The 22,116-nt window shown below is 34.4% G+C and overlaps 1 protein-coding gene across 1 annotated transcript in view; it reads right to left on the bottom strand.

Moving 5' to 3' along the window:
- Nucleotides 1-22,116, bottom strand: part of MAP4K5 (mitogen-activated protein kinase kinase kinase kinase 5) — a 110,592-nt gene that overhangs the window by 6,782 nt on the left and 81,694 nt on the right. The window contains exons 14-29 of the mRNA XM_077761261.1: nt 21,982-22,040; nt 20,921-20,988; nt 19,547-19,589; nt 18,968-19,121; nt 17,953-18,050; nt 17,718-17,759; nt 16,752-16,836; nt 13,415-13,494; nt 13,064-13,124; nt 9,827-9,829; nt 9,617-9,731; nt 9,176-9,234; nt 6,962-7,065; nt 6,379-6,556; nt 3,349-3,417; nt 1,347-1,439 (exon numbers count right to left, since the gene is read on the bottom strand). Of these exons, the coding sequence (XP_077617387.1) occupies nt 1,347-1,439; nt 3,349-3,417; nt 6,379-6,556; nt 6,962-7,065; nt 9,176-9,234; nt 9,617-9,731; nt 9,827-9,829; nt 13,064-13,124; nt 13,415-13,494; nt 16,752-16,836; nt 17,718-17,759; nt 17,953-18,050; nt 18,968-19,121; nt 19,547-19,589; nt 20,921-20,988; nt 21,982-22,040 (1,311 nt within the window). The remainder of the gene's footprint in view (nt 1-1,346; nt 1,440-3,348; nt 3,418-6,378; nt 6,557-6,961; nt 7,066-9,175; nt 9,235-9,616; nt 9,732-9,826; nt 9,830-13,063; nt 13,125-13,414; nt 13,495-16,751; nt 16,837-17,717; nt 17,760-17,952; nt 18,051-18,967; nt 19,122-19,546; nt 19,590-20,920; nt 20,989-21,981; nt 22,041-22,116) is intronic.

The following is a 22,116-nucleotide window of genomic DNA, read 5'->3' as shown; positions in this document are numbered from 1 at the left end:
AATATTAAATCTTAGAAATCGGTATGCAATATCCAGCATGTAAAAGAGTAAAAGAAGAAACTAGTTCCAACATCCCTTCTGTCCTACCATCTACAGAGAATTCAGGTTTCCTGCTTCAATAAATTACATTTTCCAACTGAAAGCAAATTACTTTTATGTAAGATATTTACATAAAGGGATGAACGTACTTTGCAACAGGGCAAAATTCTAGTTAAGAAACCATTAAAATACTTCAAGATACGACAAAAACTTTCTAAATAATGAGAAACATTTAAAAAGTATATACATTTAATTATAAAATACATGCATTTTTTTATGGCCCAAATTGCCAATTTTGTTTTAACTATTTCTGACCTATAGTAGAGTCATATCATAAATTGTTCAAAATGTTTCCAGTTGTGGTATTGTTTTCGTAAGTTCTATCATCCCTGGGCAAAATATTTACTGACATATAACCAATGAGGATGCAAATAAAAATAAAATAATTTTTATCATAAAACCAATGAGTAATTACACAGAGTGAAACACTCATTGAAAAGGAAGCAAATTAAAACGGCATATTAGTTTCCAAGTCCTGTGGGAAACTAGTTAATTTATATATAAATATACCTAAAAGCAATAACCATCAGCACACCCCATCCAGAATCTTACATGGCAAAGAATTACAGTATATCTAACACCATTAATCACATCACACAAATACCTTTATGATTTGGAAAAAACTGGGAGAAGTACAAAATTCACTTCATGCAGCAAAGGGAACAATGAACAGAAATTTAAAAAATGATTTCAAGTTTTAAATACCCAGGAAATAACAATAAAAGTTTATGGTCTAGATCTGCACTGTCCAATACAATATAGTGACTATCTATATGTGGCTATTAACATTAAAATTACATTAAAGTTTGTAAAATTAAAATTAAAATGTAGCACTAGCCATGTTTCAAGTACTTAACAGGTACGGTTAATGACTACTGTATTTAAGAGCACACAGAACATTTCTCTGTCACGGAAACTTCTATGAGACAGTGCTGGTCTAGACAATCCTAAGTGTAGAGTGAAAAAAAATCAAGTACTCTAAATACATTATTAAAAAAGGAGGCTTGGGCAAAACAGGGGTTAAGAGGTACAAACTTCCAGTTACAAAACAAGTCACAGGGATGTACTGTACAGTATAGGAATATTTCAACAACACTGTAATAACTTTGTATGGTGACAGATGGCAAGCAGAATTATCATGGGGATCATCTCATAATATATAAAAATATCAAATGACTATGATGTATACCTCAAACAGCATATTGTATATCAATTATACTTATTAAAAAAAAATAAAGGAGACTTACCTACAGATTCAATGCGAAAATCAAAACTTAGCTCAGAGGCCAGTTTCTTACTTGATTTTAGTTTTCCTTGTAGATTTACTATTTTTACAAATTCTTGAAAAAAAAGAAAAAGGAAGTCACAACTGGAAATGAAAATCTGTTAGAATAAATGTAACTTGATATGTGGATTCTACATGGATATAGAACAGTCTTAATTAGTTCAACTATTTATCATGATCCAAGCATGACCAGTAAAAAACTGTCATTAATCTGTTTTATAAGACATAAATGTACCATTTAGTAAATGGCAATTATACTGCTATTCTTTTTCATTTAGGATATATGGAATGGTCTCATTGTTTAAACAGCATGCTGTTTCAAAGTGTCTACTTGCTGTCCAAGTACTCAGCAATCAGTTGAATTTTTCCCTTACAGATTATATAACATATGATAAGTAATATTTGCAGTAATTAATAACTTAGTATGTGAATAATATTCTACAAAGGTACACAGGGGCAAGAAATAGTACTTTTCAAGGGTCACAATTTCTTAGAAGTAAACTCTGGGATGGCGATATATACAAATCTATTTTTCATCTGTTTTTTAATTTAACCATCTTTTGCTCTGACTTGGAAGACACCTTTTCTGGAAGATACTTTCTTATCTGTCTGCCATGATTTGTGATTATAGGCCTGTCTCTACTGTTGCTTACTAAAACTGATTTATACTGTGTAGTTAACAACTCATTTTAAAAGTCTTAGTCTACTCCCTTTTTAAAAACTCCAAGAAACTCAACTTTCCATTTACCTTGAATAACTGGGAAATGGAGGACCTACCTAATCAAAGATCCTTAAAACATGTTTTGATAAGATATATAAATATTAATATAAAATATATAAAATACAAAATGAAAACTAAGCACAATTTATTTTTCTTAGATGAGTCAGAAGGTTTTTAAGGATTTCAACATTAAAGGTTCAATATTATTAAATTAAAATCTGATTATTTGCTTATCAGTACTGAACTTCCTACTCGGTTGGGTAAAAACGAGTATCTCAAATACACTTTACAGAATCAAAGAACTCTCCAATCTTACCAGTATTCAAAGAATCAAAAATACTTAAAGAAACGATGATGGATGAATGAAACACTTTGGGTTTGTTCAACTGTCTATAGTATGAGAGGATCTTTACAATGCCCTAAGGGAAATCCACTAAGGAACTCTTTAAAGAATAGAGGTTAGGACAAAAATACACGCAAATTAAGTTGTAGAGCAATTTTTAAAATTACCCTGCATACCTATGGGCAGGTCCAGTAATTTAAAAAATATTGGGATGGATCAAACAGCAAATATTGCCAAGTTTCAAGTATAATTCTAAGTCTGGGTGAATTTTACCTTGCACAATTTACTGTATAAAAATAAGGTGGGCTTTTAAGAACTGGACTGCGTCATTTAAAAACTGAAATAATTTCTATTGTTGAAGTTTTTCCAGCTTCTCTATTGCTTATAGTACAACACATGTCTATCTATTGATAGACATCTCTCCCTGCATCAAAAGAATCACAACTAGCAGGTGAGGGTGTCAAATCTGTCTGTACATTAGATTCTCACTTCTACATGAGATTCTAAAAAGTTCATGTTATATGACAAAGTAACCACAATAGTATAACCTTCTATTTTTTCCAATTATTATTTTCAAGGTAGGAAAAAAACTCTCAGAATAGTTTTATACAAAATTTTACAAAGAATAGTTTTATATAAAACTTTATTCCAGGGTTATGGCAAACTGTTCTAATATGTTTCCAAGTAGGCCAAACAAAATAAAGAAAAAGTCCCAAAGAATAGTATTAACAAACAATTAATTACAACATCTGTAGCCAATTTAGGATTTTTATCTATAAAACAAAACCATTTAAAGTGGAAAAGTAAAAATCTTGAATTACAGTTTAATAGAATCAATTCCATGAAAAGATCTGTTATATCAAGCAGTATATTCAGAATAAACTTTAACATAGTACTTACTATCTAAACACACTAAGACGGTATCTCTCTCCAACTGTGTTACATGAATAGAATCTAGCTGTTGGCTGCCTTAGAAGGGGGGGAAAAACAGGGTTACCGTTACACAACAGGCTTTAAAACCAAAGCTTAGAAAAGCAACACAAATTCTGATTTTTTTCCTGTGATTTAAAACCAGTCTTCGAAATTTAACATAGAAGTTGTATTTTGTAATTATGTCATCTTTCAAAAAAATGTATATAGTTCAACTTAGAAAAGAGCTTAAAATCCTAAGCATGGCTAAATGAGCTAGGGAAAGCTCAATTTTACATTTAATTAATACCTCAGCTAGTTCTAGAAAGATGTTACAAAATGAAGCCAAGGGTAAATATGGGGAAGAAAGTAGATGCATGCTATACAATGACTAGATTTCGATGTGATCACAGCATCTGAGATAAAAATAAGCCAGTAATTACAAAAAGCAAAAAGATTAATGAAACTATGATCAAAGAGAAACTTTCCTGATGTCGGGGTGTGTGCAAATATAATTGGGACTTCCTTTATTAAAAGGACACAGAGTAACATCATGAACAATACTGTCAACAACATCTTTGCAGGAAGCAACTTTCATAACATTTCTGATATTCACAGGGCCACTCAGCTAATAGATGTGATGACATTTTTGTAAAACATTTTTTGTAAAACAATTGAGTTTAGGCACTCGGATTGCTTGAATGGCCTAGTTGAATCAAAGAAAAGATTTTAGATAATTTAGAGCAGTCATTTTCAATTATATCTCTTTGGGAAGCCCATGGATCCTCTTCTTTAAAAACTGCATATGTGACACAAACACAAAATTTTACATATTATTTTGGGGTGTTTGTGGACCTTCCAAATCCCATACAAAGAGAAGTATAGCTACAGAACTGATAAACTGTTGGTTCCTCAGGCAACACTCCATTTTTTTTTCTCAGTAAATCTATATACATGCATTTATTCAGCAAATATTTACTTAGTGCTGATAACAGATAAAGGCCATCTACAGAGATAAAGATACTACAATAATAAATCAGACTAAAACTGAAGAGAGTCCTAGTACAGGAGTTCACTTTAGCTGTTACAACTGTTGCCAATTCAAGGCCTGACCTCAAAAATGAATACAGACCCGAGGTAGATTAACAATCATTTGCAAAAATGGAGAAGCCTATGTAATAGAAGGACAATCTCTGCTAGGGGGTGATTTGAATGATTACCCTTAAGCAGAGTTCAGGCTCTCTCTCAGAAAGCAATTTGGGGTCTTAATTTTAGCCTAGACTATGTTAAAAGTGGGTAGAATAGTACCCTCAAGACATTAAAAACCCAAGCAACAAAAAACCCCTCAAACCCCCCACCCACAAATTCACAAGAGGACTGTCTACCCCTGAGCAAGGCAACCTCTTAATATATCATATAGAAGAAAGTGCATGCAAACACATATTAGATAACTGTATGAAATGACATGCTCTTCTTCTTGCAGTCCTTATGGGGTTGTGTGCAGGAGTTAAATCTATGTAATTTGCTTAGGGCTTTGAAGGCCAGCCTTGGCTGTGCGACTCACAGCCAATATCACTGCAGGTCACCTATTAATGCACCTAATCGGAGTATACTATTGTTATACTAACCATTAAAAAAAATAAACAGGGCTGTCTGCCAAAAATGATCTTGGTTTTTAAATAAACTGATCTATAACCCTTCTTTTTAGCAGTAACTACATAATAGTTTGGGCTGCTTATGTTTCAGGATAATAAAACAATGTCATTTGCATCTTTCTGTCAGCTGTTCAGGAGGGGACGCATCGAACTCAACCAAAAGCATTAAAGAAAGGCGGTGTGTAGGTGGGGGTGGGAAGATACAGAGTACAATCTTATTTTACTGGAAATCATGACCTGGTCCATAAAGAAAGTGATTATAGTCCCATGCATGCTGGAACTGGTTTGTACTGGGCTATTAAATTTTCAGGAATTTTGGGAGCCACATGACATCAGGTTGGTAGTCTGAAATATTCCCTTTGTGGGAATATTTATATCACAGAAATTGGCAACTATTACAAGCGAGGCTTCTCTGCACCCCAAGTGCCTGTTATTAAACATTTATTAGGACACCACTGGTTCACGTTGATTCTTATTCTCAAAGTGACATTAGTGTGGTTCTACATTAACTTCAATAACTAGGTTGTATAAAGAGTTCTTGTAATTTAGCCTATAAATGAGCAAAAGCCAAAGATATTTAGTAAGAATCATCAACCTTGATACTTGTAACAAACTTCTTTGCAGGTAATAGAGGATATTATGTGGTAAATAATGAAATAGTTATGACTGAAGCTTGCTTGACTTCATATGTAAAAAAAAGACTTGACACAGGGTTACAAATGATCAAATAATGCACTAGCACAACAAACAGTAAAAAATTCCCTTCATTTCACTTATTATGCAGATTTTCAAAATAAATTCTTGGCTGATTTGTTCCAACTTTAAATTTTAAGAATAAACTTCCCAACCTTTTTAGAGCTTTCGCGGAGACATATTTGATAAAATTCTAGGCAAAAGAACCATTCTAAGGAAGTCCAAGAGCTATTTCCCTGTATCTTTAAATGGTAAAGCTTGGAGATCACACATGAGAAGCTTCTAGTCAAGTCTGAAAAGCACCTCAACTTCACGATTCTAGGAAGTGGGGGCGGAGGGGTGGGGCACTGATAGGAACAAAGCTAAATCTCTTTGCTTGAGAAGCTGATAAAATTTTAAAAGTATCTTAGAATATTTATTAAGTTCAAAAATTAACTGGTAACATTTTAAGACCTTTATATGTCAGGAATCATTAAACTCTGTCTTGGTAAAATAATTTGTATCAATAGCCTCAGGCAAATAGAGATCATAAATTATATGTACCTGTTGCTCTGGGTTTACCTGGCAAAGAAACTAGGTTGACTTTCTGAACCAGCCCATGATAATTGAGCTTATTCTGCTTCTTTTATATTCATGTTTTAACATAAGGTTAAAAACACTTAAAAACACTTACCTGCGCCAATTTCTGTAAACCATGAAGATGCAGAGTTCAAATTGATTGTCTCAAACTGAACAACCTGATTGGACTCGGTGCCCTTGCTAATAGCTACACAGACCATAGGGTATTCCTGTTCTGGTATTACCAGCATTTCAAAAACATTCAAAGGACTTGGCAAAGGAAAATCAAAGTGCTGCAAAAAAAAAACCACAAAAAAAACAGAAGTATAATTTAGAAACAAGCTCCCCATTCGTACTATTGAATAAAGCCAAAAAAGGCTTTCATTTTCTCCTTGATTGATCTACTTCAAAAAAAAAAAAAAGGACTACCTCTAACATGATCATGATAAGGATGAGTTTTCTATAAAATAGTTTTAGAGAATCAGCCATATTCACCTTTATGGTTGTGATGCTTCTGTAAGTTTATTAACATAAGTTAGAGAGGAAATCTTAACAAGAATGCAAGAACCCGTAAGCCAAATAAACACCTATAAATAACTATAAATGTGCTGACCCTAAATAGCAGCACTGAGACCTTATACTCTAAGCTTCAGTTACACACTAGTGCTTTCTGAAGAACACTACAAAGTAATATGTACCTTTATCAACATGAACTTCTGCATAGGCTCATACCACTGAAGTAAAACAATTCCAGACTGTAAAGCTCCACAGAGGTATTTATGTCCTGTGTAAGGGTTTCTGACTGGAAAGAAACAAAGCAAAACAGATATAACCAAAACACTGACTACCTTGATGTGAAAACATAATTAGTTTAGTTAATTAAAAGTAACAATTGAGCTATGCTAATCTAAGAGCTAACTCAACTTTCTTTATAAGGGAGGGATGATATATGGGGAAACAATGAAATGTGGCCTGCCACTGATACCACAATACGGAAGAAGAAGCTATTTTAAGTGATAATTTAGCTGGTAAAGGAAAATCATTGTTTCTATTTACCAGGGTGATAAGAGTAAGTAAAGAAAGATGATGTCTTTTCTTCTGGCTTTTGTTACTCTTTCCTTTTCACTTTCTTATCTCAATTTTAAAGTATACACATTTACTTTTAAACGTCTTCAGTAGACTAGGTTGTTAAACATAGAAACTATCTAAAAGGACAATATTTTAAGCATCAAAACACCCAAACTAGTATGCCACCTAAAGGGAGCTTTTTTTTTTAAGTAAACTGACTGAAAGAGAAGGTCTAGGAAGCAACCGAAATCTAGGATTGCATCCTTGGTATAGTAGTTTACAGTTGTCTACTTAAGACAAGATGAAAACTTGTGTTACTAGTTTACTAGTTTTCTACCTTTTATATTTTCCTAAAGATGTAACTTTCTTGACTCAAATCTACAAAAACTCATATTGGCCTGTCCTTCTAATTTGACTCCCATTAACAATGATATATATTGATTACAAGAGCAGTTATTTGCAATAAGCTCTACCTTAATATATTTGAGTTTATGTTTTAGATTATAAACTTCTAGACCTTTCTTGAGTCATAGATCTTGGGAATCTGATCACAGATATGGACCTGATTCTTCCTAGAAAATGCTCATGAAATTTGTTTATAATGAGGAACACATGCTATGGAACTATACAGCATGAAGATCAATGAATACACTCCCTGCTTCAACAAACAGAATTAAACAGGAAGTTATGAGCCCAGGATCTGAAATCACAGACCGGGTCTGATCCCAGGTATCTGGGTATCTGACCCAGGTATCATGGGGTTGTTTGAAGGGTTAAATGAGATAAGTTAATTATACAGTACAGAATTTAACCTTGCTCCAAAAGAGGTCTAGCCTGTGCCCTTGCCCCCCTTTTGGAAGGTAATCTCTAAGCCTCAGGAGAATGTCATGTCTGATAAGAGTGTCTTTGTTTGCCTGGGGCCTTGGGTCAATGAATCGTCTCAACACTATGATTTAGAGTGGAGGCTTGCAACACTGGACATTCTTAGGGTGAAGGACAGTCATGCCAAAAGACTGACAATGTGATTTAGAGTAGGGGCTTTGGGTCGTGCAGTATGAACTGACCATCAGAGGGACTGGATATTGAGATCAGCCATCTAGACAATAAATCATGCCTGTGTGATGGCGCCCTAATAAAAACTGTGAGTACTGACGTTGGAGTATGCTCCTTGTGGCAATGCTCCACGTGCACCATCCACATCACTGCCAGAAACGTAACACTGTCCATTACTCTATGGAGAGAAGATAACACAAGCTCTATGTTTGGTACTATTCCTGGGCTTTGCCCTATGCACGTCTTCTCTTGGTGGATTTTAATCTATATCTCTACCATAACTATGAGTATAACCACTTTCAGTGAGTCCTAAGTCCTTCTAGAGAATTTTTTAACATCAGGGTGGTTTTGGAAATCCCCCAAACTTTCAACTGGTATCAGAAGTGAGGGTGGTCTTGTATAGGCTGTTCCCTCTAACTTCAGTCAGCTAAAGTCCTATAATGTTTGTAAAGCACTAAGCAACAGTTACATAAATGAAAGTGTTAAATAAATGGTAAGTAATAAATGATAAACTAGGATATTGGCAGAGAGACAGCCTCAGGGACTATGGTTAAAAAAACCCTAAGAACACTATGTTCTGTGAAAGCACTAGGACTATTACCTCTAAACGTTTTTATGCCATGTCCTGCCATACAGTCTTGGGGTCCAATGGCCCCTTAACTACGTTTTAAAAAGAAATATAAAGCCTACCCTTCTTCCTACTTGATACTATAAGACTCTCCATCCCCTTAAAGAATTTAAAAAATGTTCAAAGTTCTAAGCGCCCAGTTTGAGAAATAGTGTTTACTCACCTATGCAACATTTGTGGCAGCCTTTCGTATCAGGAATCTTTGTTGTTAAAGCAAACTTTCTGAAAACATAGGACAATATAAATGTACTCTACTGCAGTGGTTCCCAAACAAGATCTGTGAATTAGTTGCATCAGAACCAGTCAAGGAGCTTTAAAAAACAGTTTTGGATTCTGATCCCAAACTATCTGATTTTCTAGGACTGAGGCAGAGCGTGGGAATTTGTATTTATAATTCTTCTACAGGTGATTCTCCTGCACAGTAACTCAGTTACTGTAAGTTAAGGAAACACTGATCTTTTGAATTCTATATGAAATGCACTTTAGTGTAAAATACCTTTCAAAATTAAAACAAATGAAGTTTTTTAGTGGGCAAGGAATACTGGCTGTTATAAAAATAGACACTATGGCCCTTCACTCCCAATAGAATTAAAATATTTTGTACCTTGGTAGTATGCGGTCTGGAAACCTATGAGTTTGAATATGGGCAGCTAATCCTGGTTTTTTGGCTTGCTCAAACAAAGCTATAAGATTATGAGAGTAGAGTTGAAAGGTTTTTCCTATTAAAAAAAAAGAGAGAGAAATATGTTACCTTTACTAGAATCTTTTACAGCAGAGAAACAAGAAATTTTCAAGCAAAAGAAAACATAATTACCTTCTAAAATAAGGAGTCCAGAAATGTTCAAAGGGCCAAGCAAAACAGAAAAACACATACAAAAAAATACACAAAAAAAAAACACAAAAAAACACAACACCCAGTTAGTGCCATTTTGAAGGATAATAGAGTTTTAAGAAAGCAGATAACTTGTTTTCTAATACACAAATTGGGTATGTTCTAATAGGTGTTCTGGGAAGAATATATATATAAACCTTAACGAAGCCAGCACAGAAAGAAAACTGTTAAACACTGTTGTACAGTGGACTGAGTTACAATGATGCCTATGTGAATATTTTAGTATAACATGGAGAATTCTATAAAACTGTATCACTTTATTTTTCTGGGAATAGACCTATTTGCTAATAATTTATCAAAACACCTTGGATTAAAATTAATTGTGAAGAAAGTATTAAATATAACAACAGATTAAAATACTAAGAAAAGTAAAGCAAACTAATATTAATTGCTATATATCCTTGCTATAATACAAGGGCTACAATTTCCATATAATCAAAACCATAGGTGTGTTAAGCAGGGGGAGATTCCTCATTATACATGGTATGGTACTATAACAATATAAAACAGTATTTATCATGTTACTATTAAAAAACATAAATATACAGTTGACCACTGAATACAAGTTCAAACTATGTGGGTCTACTTATATGTGGACCCTTTAAAATAAATACAGTATAGTACTGTAAGTGAATTTTCTTTATGATTTTCTTAATATTTTTTCTCTAGTTTCAGAATATAGTATCCAATACATATAACATACAAAATATGTGTTAGCCAACTGTTTATGTTATCAGTAATGCTTCCAGTCAACAGTAGGCTGCTGTAGCTAAGTTCCGGAAAGTCCTACATTATATAAGGATTTTCAAGTGTACCAGAGGTCGGTGACCCTAAGCCCCCACATTTTTCAAGGGTCAAATGTATATGATAGAATCTTATGCTACAGTGTTGAGTCTTATCCTCAACAAAAGTCTTTGTATTTTCTCGGAATGTAAACATTCTGCCTAATACCATACCATACCCTTCTACTGTCCACTGTCTGCTTATATACTTAGCTAGCTACCCTAGCTAGAACACACATGTAATATATACGTGTGCATATCCACACAAATACAGACCCACGGCAGAATGTTTTCTTTTATTGAGCTCTGCTACTTACCTTCATTCAGTCATTTTAACTAGAATATGGAAAGAGCTAATTTATAGGCTAATTTTCCCCCATTTTCCTGTAGTTATTTATAAATATGTAAGTTGTACTCTCTCTGTGTGTGTTTTTAAGTTTAGTTTTTAAGTTTTAAAGTTTATTTATTTTGAGAGAGACAGTGAGCAGAAAAGAAGCAGAGAGAAAGGGAGAGAGAGAGCATCCCAAGCAGGCTCTGTGTTGTCAGCACAGATCCTGATGCTGGGCTCGGTCCCATGAACTGTGAAATCATGACCTAAGCCAAAATCAAGAGTCAGATGCTTAACTGAGTGAGCCACCCAGCCATCCTGTCTTTGTGTGGTTTGTAAGCTTATATTCAAAGACAGGTATGAGTAGGGAAAGAAACAGTAAGAGAGTTAGAGGAAAGTGATTTTATACATATACAATTCAGAATTGTTAAACAGAATTGGGTTTATATTCATAAACCCAAGTAATAGTAGTAATATGTTAATATTTTGGTAATAAAAATAAAAAAACTGGGGGGAAGCATGCTTAAAATCAAAGAGATTCAGTACTCTCCGAGGACTCCAGCTTTTTAGAAGTCACTGATGTGCAATCAAATAATGTGCTCTTATTAAACACTGTCATCAGCTCAAATATACAAATTTCTGAAGAATCTCTATTAGGCAACAATTAGTAGAAGAGTTTAAATTATGCACACACTTAAAATTATGAAAATTACTTTTCTTAAATAGGCCACAATTCATAATAATCTGCCTATCAGTAAGGCTGTGTATCAGCACTGATGCTTTAAAGCATAAGTAGCTAGGGGTGCCTGGGTGGCTTGAGCATCTGACTCTTGGTTTCAGCTCAGATCATTATCTTACGGTTCACGGGATCGAGCCCTGCGTTGGGTTCTGCGCTGACAGTGTGGAAACTGCGCGGGATTCTCTCACTCCCTCTCTCTCTGCCCTTCTCCCACTGTGATCTCACTCAAAATAAATAAATTTTTTAAAAAAAGTATAAGTAGCTAAAATGTACATTCAATACTGAAAAGCCTGACAGTACAGTAAATAAGAGCCAGGACATAATATTCACATATAGAGAAGAACTGAACAAAATTTAAGAAATACTAAAATAATTATTCTAAGTAGAGTAAGGAGTGGATGCTATTTTAATAGCTGATAGCATTAGGATTATTAATTAAGGGACAGAGAGAAATAATTAACTTTCTTGTACTCTACTATTAGAATGAAAGCAAGCAGCAAACCTCTAGGTAGTCACTTAAATCTAAAAGGTAAGAAAATAGGTTTTGGTACGTAGGAATTGGAAAAAAAAAAAAAAAGCCTAAAATACCACCTACCTGCTCCCCCCGCCCCGACCCAGAACAACCAAAAAAGAAAAAAACACAAAATTACAATCCGAATAGGCTGTTCTGGAACACGCCTGTTTGTAAGTTTTAAATTATCAGTCCAAAATGGTCCAGAATAACATGAATTTTGTCAGCACACGTTTGTGCAAGTCTTCACTGCTTACTAACAAGCACTCTGAGGACACCTCCCTTCACCCTCCCAGTAACTTCATGCGACTGCTATTGTTACCACTGTCCGCATTTCACTATTAAGAAGACTGAGGCCAACAGAGGGTTACTTGTTCAAGATCACAGAGAAGGGAAGCAGCAAGATTCTCTGATTCTTTCCCTTCCACCGGTGATTCTCCATGGAAGGCACGTGGTGGTAGTGACAGTGAGGGTGGAGGAGTCTGAGTGGAAAGGGATGGCCGCAGGTGACAATCACTGGGATAGTCCTCAGGTGTTTACACCCTGGGCAGGTTTGGGAAGTGCTACCTTAACTGAACACAGGGTCCTTTCTCAAAGTTTCTTCCATTCTAAGTTTGTAGAAAACATCCACAAGTTGCAAAGTTACTACGCTACGGTTACCCAGAATAACAAATAACATTTAAAAAATAACGTATATTAAAATTATCTTTCTCTGTGTCAACTATGCTTTAATTAAAAATATTACATTTCTCTGCTTGTCTATGGTTTATTTCTCATATTATTTTCATTAAATACATACCTGATAAAGACATTAAAGTATTATTGATAACATAGAGCCAAGTACATTTCCGTGGAAATAACTATAAAGAAAAAAAGAAGGTAATTAAAATTCTCCAGTTTTCATTCCTTTATCCTTCAACATCCAAATTCCAAGTCTAAACAGTATAAAAATAACTATTTTCTCTTTTAGTAAATTACCAAAACTTTACAGAAGAAAAATCTTGTGATGTGAGCATGTAAAGAACACCATTTCATCTCTGTAAATCTTTAATCATTAAAACTGAAGCCCATATTAACTGATTTAAAATTACAAGATTTCTTTTATTCAATATACCCACACTAATTTCTTGAGTTAAAACTTCTCAATTACCTGTTCCATCGTTGCCTCATGTAGCTCATTGAGATTCAATGTGTAAATACCATCTTCAGTTCCAAAAATAATGTACTGATCTAAAATAGTTAAGATAAATCACCAGAATTGAGTATCATTTTCTGAAATAATTGAACAAAATGTCTCTGTGCTTTAACGGTATTCAGCGTTACATGGCCACCACCCATCCAAAGAAAAATTATTTTCTAAAATTCATGCCATCTTCTTTACTTTCTTCTCCAATTCTTATTTTTAAAAGCAGATATAGTCTCTGTTACTCATTCACTCTGGCTTTATCTTATATAATCCTTCCTTTCAATATAATTGTCATGTCTTAAGATTTTTCAATATAACGATGCATTTTTGCCAGATGTTGCAAATACTCTTTGAAGGACACTATAAATGAAATAGAAATTATAAATCATGACACACCAGAAATGATGAGCACACCTAGTGTCCAGATATTGGTTCCTAAATATACTACTTTCCACTAAAAAGAGTCAGGGAGGGCTGCTTGGAGAAAAGATGGATTCCAATTCTGGGGCAAGGAAAGAGTAAGATGAGCACTGAAACCATGCTGTGTCAGAAAGGTAGGAAGTGATCAAATATTAAACAAAAGAACATAGGAACTCCCACTGCTCAAAAATTCCGGGACAGGGGCACCTGGGTGGCTCAGTTGGTTAAGCGCCGACTTCAGCTCAGGTCACGATCTTACGGTTCGTGAGTTCAAGCCCCGTGTTGGGCTCGGTGCTGACAGCTCAGAGCCTGCAGCCTATTTTGGATTCTATCTCCCACTCTCTCTTTGCCCCTCTCCTGTTCATGCTCTGTCTGTCTCTCTCACACAAAAATAAAATAAATGTCAAAAAAATGTTTTAAAAAATTCTGGGGCAATTTAAGTTCTAAAATAAATAATAATAGTGACAGATCATATCTCACTGAATAAAAAATAATTCAGAAGTTCAAACTAAAAAAGTACACAAATAAATGGGAAAGAAGGGAAACTGTCCATAGATGTCAGCAGATTGTCAAGACCATCAACAAATGCTAAAACCAGTTGGTAAAAGTCTGATGGACAAGAGGATACTTACACAGTCTCAATGTATTCCGTACTACTTATTAATTAGCTTAGGATATCAAGTAATTACAAATTAATTAAAAAGGGAAAAACAGTCAGTTGACAATGGAGAAAGCTAGTGAACACCACCTTAACCAGATGGTCAATGTTAATATCCTAGTGTCTGGACGAGCTGAGAGCATGTACCTTCTGATATGATGCGCTAAGAAGAGCACAATTCTTTCAGACTCCCACCGAAAACGCAGTATTTGATCTAAGTATGAGGACTCATCAGACAAACCCAAATTAAGGGTCATTCTACAAAATAAATATCTTCAAAAAGTCAAGATCAAGAGAGACAAGGAAAGGTTGAGGAATTGTTCCAGACTAGAGGAGACTGAAGAGATGTGGTAGCTAAATGAAACCTGTGATCTTGAATTGGATGTTGTTGGACTGGGGAAAAAAGAAGGGGGAGGACAATAAAGAATATTATTGAGATAATAATTTAAATATGGACTGTGAGGTCACTATACTTCAATTAAAAAGGAAATAAATATGGACTGTGTATTAAATCAATGATAAATTTCCTGATCTTCGTAATTGTACTGTGGGTATATAAGAGAGGATTCTTGTTCCTAGGAAATACAGAATGAAATATACAGAATCACTCTCAAGTAATTCAGAAAAAAATGCACATATAGATAAATAATAAAAATAACTGTCGATTCTGAGTACAGAGGAGTTTCTTACACTATTTTTCTAACTTTTCTGTTAGGCCTGAAATTATATCAAAATAAAAAGTTACAAACACACACACACAAATTGTTTACTGATAAAAATTTTTTTCTGTTATATGTCTAACAAAAGCAGATAATTACAGGACTTGTCTGTATTACTATGTTAAGGTGGAAACACATTTCCCCAACACCCTTTACTGCCTACTCTGTTTGCTAACTGCCAGACACTCAGGTAGGCAGGCTTTTTCCTTCCTTGCAATAAGGTAAGTAGTAAGAGTATTTATATTATAAAATGATCACACTGAGAACCAGAGGTGTAAGTTTCTTTCTCACGTCACATAGTAATGACAGAGCAGGAATTCAAACCCAGATCTATTTGATTCCAAATTTTTACCTCTATGTATTAGGTTTCCTCACTTTAAAAACATATAGTATAAATTTTAAAAAATAAATTTTGTTATTTTGCCATCACTTCAGATTTACAAAAAAGTTTTAAGAGTACAGAGAATTCCTGAATATCCTTCACACAGATTCCACAAATATTAACATTTACTACTGTTGCTTTATCCTTTTTTCACTCTACATACACACATTTTTTTCCCCTGAACTGTTTAAGTTACAAACACAATGCCCCTTTATTCCTAAATATTTCAGATCGCACCTCTCAAAAAACAAAAACAAAAACAAAAACAAAGTGTTATAAAATGATCACAGTACAATGATCAAAATCAGGAAATTAACACTGAAACAATACTATTATCTAATCCAATGATGTCATTGATTGAGATTATCAATCATCCCAGTATTCCTTTTTTTTTTTTTTTACAAATAGTTTATTGTCAAATTAGTTTGCACATAATACCCAGTGCTCATCCCCACGAGTGCCCTCCTCCATGCCCATCCCCACCCCCCACATCCATCAGTTCTCAGTTTTTGTCAGCATTCAAGAGTCTCTCATGGTTTGCCTCTCTCCTTTTCCCCCACCATTTCCCCCCTTCTTCCCCACCTTGTTTCTCAGTTAAGTTCCTCCTTTTTTATTGAAGAGAAAATCCCTAATTATGGTTGCAATCACTTGTGCCATGTCTATTCAGTCTCCTTTAATCAGAACAGTTTCTGTATGCCTTTAAATTCTAAAAGCTTAAACGAAAACTCTTATCTACCTATTTAGGCTGTTGCAAGTGTCTATGCTGTTTAGTCTCTGAAGTCATATTTTTAAACAACCTCAGTTCACTGACCAGAAATATCCTTTCCCATAATAAATATTTTTTCAAAGGTGTATAAAAAGGTTCAGAAATTTTAGGGGCACCTGGGTGGCTCAGTCTGTTGAGTGCCCAACTCTTGATTTCAGCTCAGGTCAAGAAGGTGCAGCTCATGAGACTGAGCCCCGTGTCGGACTCTGCGCTGACAGTGTGGAGCCTGCTTGGAGTTCTCTCTCTCCCTTTCTCCCTGGCCCTCCCCAGCTCACACGCCCCTGCATTTACATGTACAAGGGTCTCTTTCTCTCGCTCTCAAAATAAACATTAAAAAAAAAGTTCAGAAATTTTACCTTTTGTATCAGGATGTATCCAGGATGTTGCACAATTAATTTTCAAAGGGCATCCATCAAAAACTTTAGAAAAACATGCTCCCATCTTATTTATAAAGAAAGAAATGTTGACTTATTTGATTATGTAATTTTATATATTCTTAGAAAGCAGCTAAGAGTACAAAATGCTAAACTCACTCTTATTTGCATATGTTTATGGTTTCATTACCAAACAAAATTCGTATTTTGGTATCATTTAACTCCTTCTACCAAGAGAGTCTCCTACTGTTGCCTTGTGTAATTCACTATTTCAGGGCAAAAAAACCAAATTTACCAAAACATCTACACATGTCAGTAATATATTTTAGGAATTTTAAGTCACCACTTATCTTTAGGACTAACATATAATAATGTGAAATAATGGATGATATTACTGAGCAACATCATAGTGATTATAATTATACTGTAACTCCATAACAATGAAACAGACAAAAAGACTAATATTTACATTACATATTAGGCTTTTACTGAAGAAAAAGGTACAATTTATAAAACATCCCATTCATATGATTGGCTGAACCACCTTGAAGAGCCAGAGAACAAACATTTAAGATAAGCTTTCCAGTTTACTGTGTGTAGTTCAATGTGAAAGTGGCTTCAGGGATAGAAAGGTATTTAACCCATATAATCAGAGGACACAGTACAATTTATTATTATTATCACATTAAAGTTAAACTGGTCTTTGAAGGTTAATCTGAGAACCCAGCTGCTATATATGCAAAACGTGAAACTCTCCAAGTTCTAACCAGGTCACTCACATTAGGGTACATGATTTGATTCATGGTGTATTAAAATGCATTTAATGCCTTTGTATTTTACGAATCCTTCCTCTCAATAGCTCAAGATACTTGACAGCAAATAAAAAATCTACTGCTGCTTCTAAAGAGATGAAAATTGGCAAGTGGTTCACATAAAAATATTCCTTACCAGTACTTTTGGGGTGGGTGGAAGGCCATTGATGGCTGGTTTCTGTGGGAAAAATAATTTTTATTGCTATAAGACTTCTTAAGCCTTAAAAAAAAAAACCTATACATTTGGAAATTCATTTATTCAATTCTTGAACTAAAGAGACTATGCCCCCGGCCCACCAAAACAGACACTGCCTGTATATGATAAACATGGTAATAGTTACAACTAATCACCAAATGCCTGTTATACCTACCGGGAAATCTCGTTTGTCCTTTTTCCGTGGTAACTGGGGTGCTTGTGCTGATCCTTCTGTGTTTTCACTAATTAGTTTTGAAATACCATCACCATTTCCTAAAATGAATCATGGTTAAAAGCTGAATGAACATACAAATAAGTACCTTCCTTGAAAAATAATTTTCCCTTTCCCCCAACACTTGTTTTCCATTTGGGTGATCCTTTACTGGGAAATATTCTCTACTGGCATATGAGTTAGAATATCTTCAGTGCCTTTTTCTAGATTCAACAGAGGTAGGACTGCATCTTTAGCAGTGGCTTAATCCATGTAAACAACAAATGTCTTTCCATACTGTAAAGAAAACGAAATCCGATATTCAGATATTCAGGCCTGAATATCAAGCCTGATATTCAAGGCCTTTCATAATTGAACTTCAATCTACCTTTTTAGTCCTATCTCCTAGTATACACTTTTCAAAAGCTCACACTTCTCCCATACTAGAGTATACTTCCAACACAATCCAGGTTTTCATGCTTCAGTGCATTTTTTCATTCTTTCTTGCTTATCAGGCATGCCTGTCAGCACTGGCTCCCCCTAATGAAGGACCCATCCACTTTAATGCTCTGCAAGCCTGCCTCTCTCCCTCTAATCCCTATCCTTATCTTCCTGAAAAACCTCTCATCTTCTATTACATATAGTTAATTATTGTATGAGACACTTATACAAGCTGTCTTGTCTAATGTTACGGGTACCCGCAGGGTATAACTTCTGCTACAGGTCCTGAACTTCTGGAGGGCAGGAACATCGATTCATCATTCTAAGACCTATCATATTTACTTGGAATGGATCTATTCACAGCTCCGCCCATGTGAAATTTTAAAGTAACTTCAGAAAGCTTTAAACAGTTAAAAGACTGACCAAAGACAGTCTTTAAAATATGAAAATGGCTTTCTGTTCAGTTTTCACTTTTATTTACCCAGATCACAGTATCTAGCTGTATGCACTCCAGGACTGCTCACACTGCTAGCCATACCAATAGAGGATGTCTCAGCTATGGGACCACAACTTGGGCTGCTCTGTCTTCTGAGAAACTGGGGAGCTCTGTGCTCTGAATCAGGGCAACGTTTTACAGTTGCTGATTTTTCTTCATCTAGGAGGCTGTCTTCAGGGTAGCTGTTTATCCTTGGCTGCAATAAGACACAAAAGTACTTTAATAAATTTGGATACAGAAGAGTAACACTTCATTACCATTACACACCAAAGACTTCAGGGGGCGGGGAGGTAGGTGTTTTGTTCTTTTTGCTATGTAATTCAATTTACTGGGCTAAGTAAGCAAAATAAACAAGAGCTGAATTACTGTCCCAACACAACTAAGAGATTGCTATGTGATTTTTTAATCACCCCTAAGCCAAAACTGATATAATTTTAAATGGATGAAATTATATAAACAATCCATAAAGTATTTAATAAGTAGGAACAAGCAAGGACTTAATGAAGTAAACTGTATATATTTAAAGCATATTTAAGACAATTTTGAACAAATTCAATAAAATTATTTTAAATTATTTTGTTATTAAAAAGAAGATTTATTAAAAAAATTTAAGTAGCTTACCTTAGGAGGTAGGGGAGGTGGTACTGCACGTTTTGAGGTTGATCTAACACAAGGAGAAAAATGCAATTCAGATAGTAGTAAGTGTAACATAAAACTGAGACTCTACTAAGTGTGCATTAAAATATATTTATATTCTTTAGATCATGATGAGGAGTATTTTTAAAGCCTACAGAAAGACCTAAGACTTCATTGTGTCAAACTGTATTAGTAGGACTATAAAACAGATTTTTATAAAATGAATACAAAGTCTTTTTACTTTATGATTATGCTTTGCATATTTAGTATGTAATAAAAATTCAACTTAGTAAAAAACAGATTCCAAATTTTAGAGCTGGAAGTCACTGTGAATCATAGATTCAAGTGGCTATATCATTAAACCCTTTTTGCTACCCCAAGTGGGGTCCATAGATCAACAATATTGGCATTACCTTGAAATTTCATATGTACCGTCAAGACCTATGAAATGAGAACCTTCAGGTGATCCTCCAGGCACATCACAGCTTGAGAATCACTGATCTAGCTCACTGGTTCTATATACTTATCTACAGTTATTACAATCAATTAGGAAGCTTTTTAGGATTCTTAGAGTCCAGTCCCAAAGACCGTGTTCTACTACAGGGGTTGGCAAACTTTTTCTGTAAAGGGCCAGATAGTAGTAAATATTATAAACTTCAGTGTATACAGTGGTCACAACTCTTGACTCCTTTTGTTAAAGCAGCTGTAGGTAATATATAACTAATAAGCATGGCTGTGTCTTAACGAACCTTCTTCATGGACGCTGAAATGTTCATATAATTTTCTCACATATAACAAAATATCACTCTTCTTTATTAAAAAATCTAAATACCATTTTAGTTTGTGGACTGTAGAAAACATAGGCAGTGGGCCAAATATGACTTACAGGTCATAGTTTGCCAACCCCAGATTTATAAGCTGAATGTTGGGGCCACAGAGATCTGGACTTCCAAAGACCTCTACCTCTCCAGGCACTGCAGTGTACACACTTGGAACATCTAGACCGGCCCTGTAACTTACTTGTTGAGGGAAGACAGGTCTATAACATAGAGTAACTATACCGCAGAAGCGATTTGGGGTTTTCTGACTCTGACAGCATTTTTTCCCATGACATTATGTACCTCATCTTTCAGTAAATTAACAACACACATACTAAGTTCAATTTAAAGAAGAAAACCTTAGTGATGAACACATAATGCCTTTTGGTAACTAAAAAGTCAGAAGTTTTACACTGATGGGACGCATAGCACAATTTTTTTAAGAATCAAAATTAAAATTTATTAGAATAAATTGCTCCTTCCCAATACTGTTCCTATATAATCAAGTAAAACATAGTTATTAAATTAACAAACAACTTACTTGCCAGTATTTGCACCATCAACAAAAGGATTCCACTGTAATACAAAGTTTGGGTCTGATGACACTCCCTGTGAAGGTAAAAATAGTTTAAAATGTTCCCTTATAATATTTGATTCAAGATAATATTCAGTGTCATGATTGTTAATCATCTTGGCTTTCAATCAGTTTTTTCATCTCCAGTTAGATTTGCTGTCATTTGACATATTTAGGTCAATGACTCACTATGAGTTGACTTAAACTTAAGAAATTCCATAAACATACTGAATATAGTTTCAATGTGACAAGCCCTCTTTACCAATGCTAGTATATTGCAAGTAAACAGAAAAACATAACACTGAATTATCTGCATCACTAATCCATTAGTGTGGAAAACATCATATTATTAAATTATCATTAACTTATTGGTGCTACTATTTTTTCCCACTGGCATGGAAACTGAGAATCATGTATATAGCAATATATACAGTAAGAAGAACACTGCTTCCAAATGTTAAAAATGAAGAGATCCATTAACAGAAGGCAGTTACTCTAAAAATTATACTTTGTACCAAGCTTAAAAATAAAGTAAATGTTAAAATAACATCTAGGCAACTCTAATAATACCTTGCTCTATTTATTACTTTTTTCCTTTTAGATAAGAAAAGGTTTAATTAAATAGTAACCTCAAAATATAAGAGCAATGGTTAAAAAAGAAGCTATATTAAATAAATATTAAAAACAGTAAAATAAACGCAAAATATACTACAAACCTAACAGAGTCAATAAGAAAAAAGATCCTGAGAGCTTAAAGCTAAACATCAAATTCCATATATTTCATAACTTCATGGAATTCCTTCAAAAGACTCACAAGGGTCAAAATGAATGGTTAAAATGGTATATTACACATTGCACCCTAGTCAAAATATGCCCAATGATAAGCTTTTTCAAACTTGAATGTGTGACATACAGTATCAAAATTAATGCTTGAAAGAATATATAACTTTGCTCCTTAGTCAAAGTTTACCTAACTATAAGTTTTCTCAAATTTTAATGCGTAAAGTACTTCTGAAGTAGTATCCTACCATTTCATCCCGTGCTTCTGTTTCTTTTCTCAGAGGAGGTTCAAACTGTAATTTGTCAACTGCAAAATACGTAACAGATCTGTCTTAAAGGGTTAATTTCAGAAATGTAACAAGAAGCATATGCACTGGGTAGAG

The sequence above is a fragment of the Crocuta crocuta genome, unplaced genomic scaffold, assembly GCF_008692635.1.
Source record: "Crocuta crocuta isolate KB4526 unplaced genomic scaffold, BGI_CrCroc_1.0 scaffold163, whole genome shotgun sequence".
NCBI classification, from domain to species: domain Eukaryota; kingdom Metazoa; phylum Chordata; class Mammalia; order Carnivora; family Hyaenidae; genus Crocuta; species Crocuta crocuta.
Note: the sequence above shows the minus strand (reverse complement) of the source record. Positions and strands in the feature narration are given on the sequence as shown.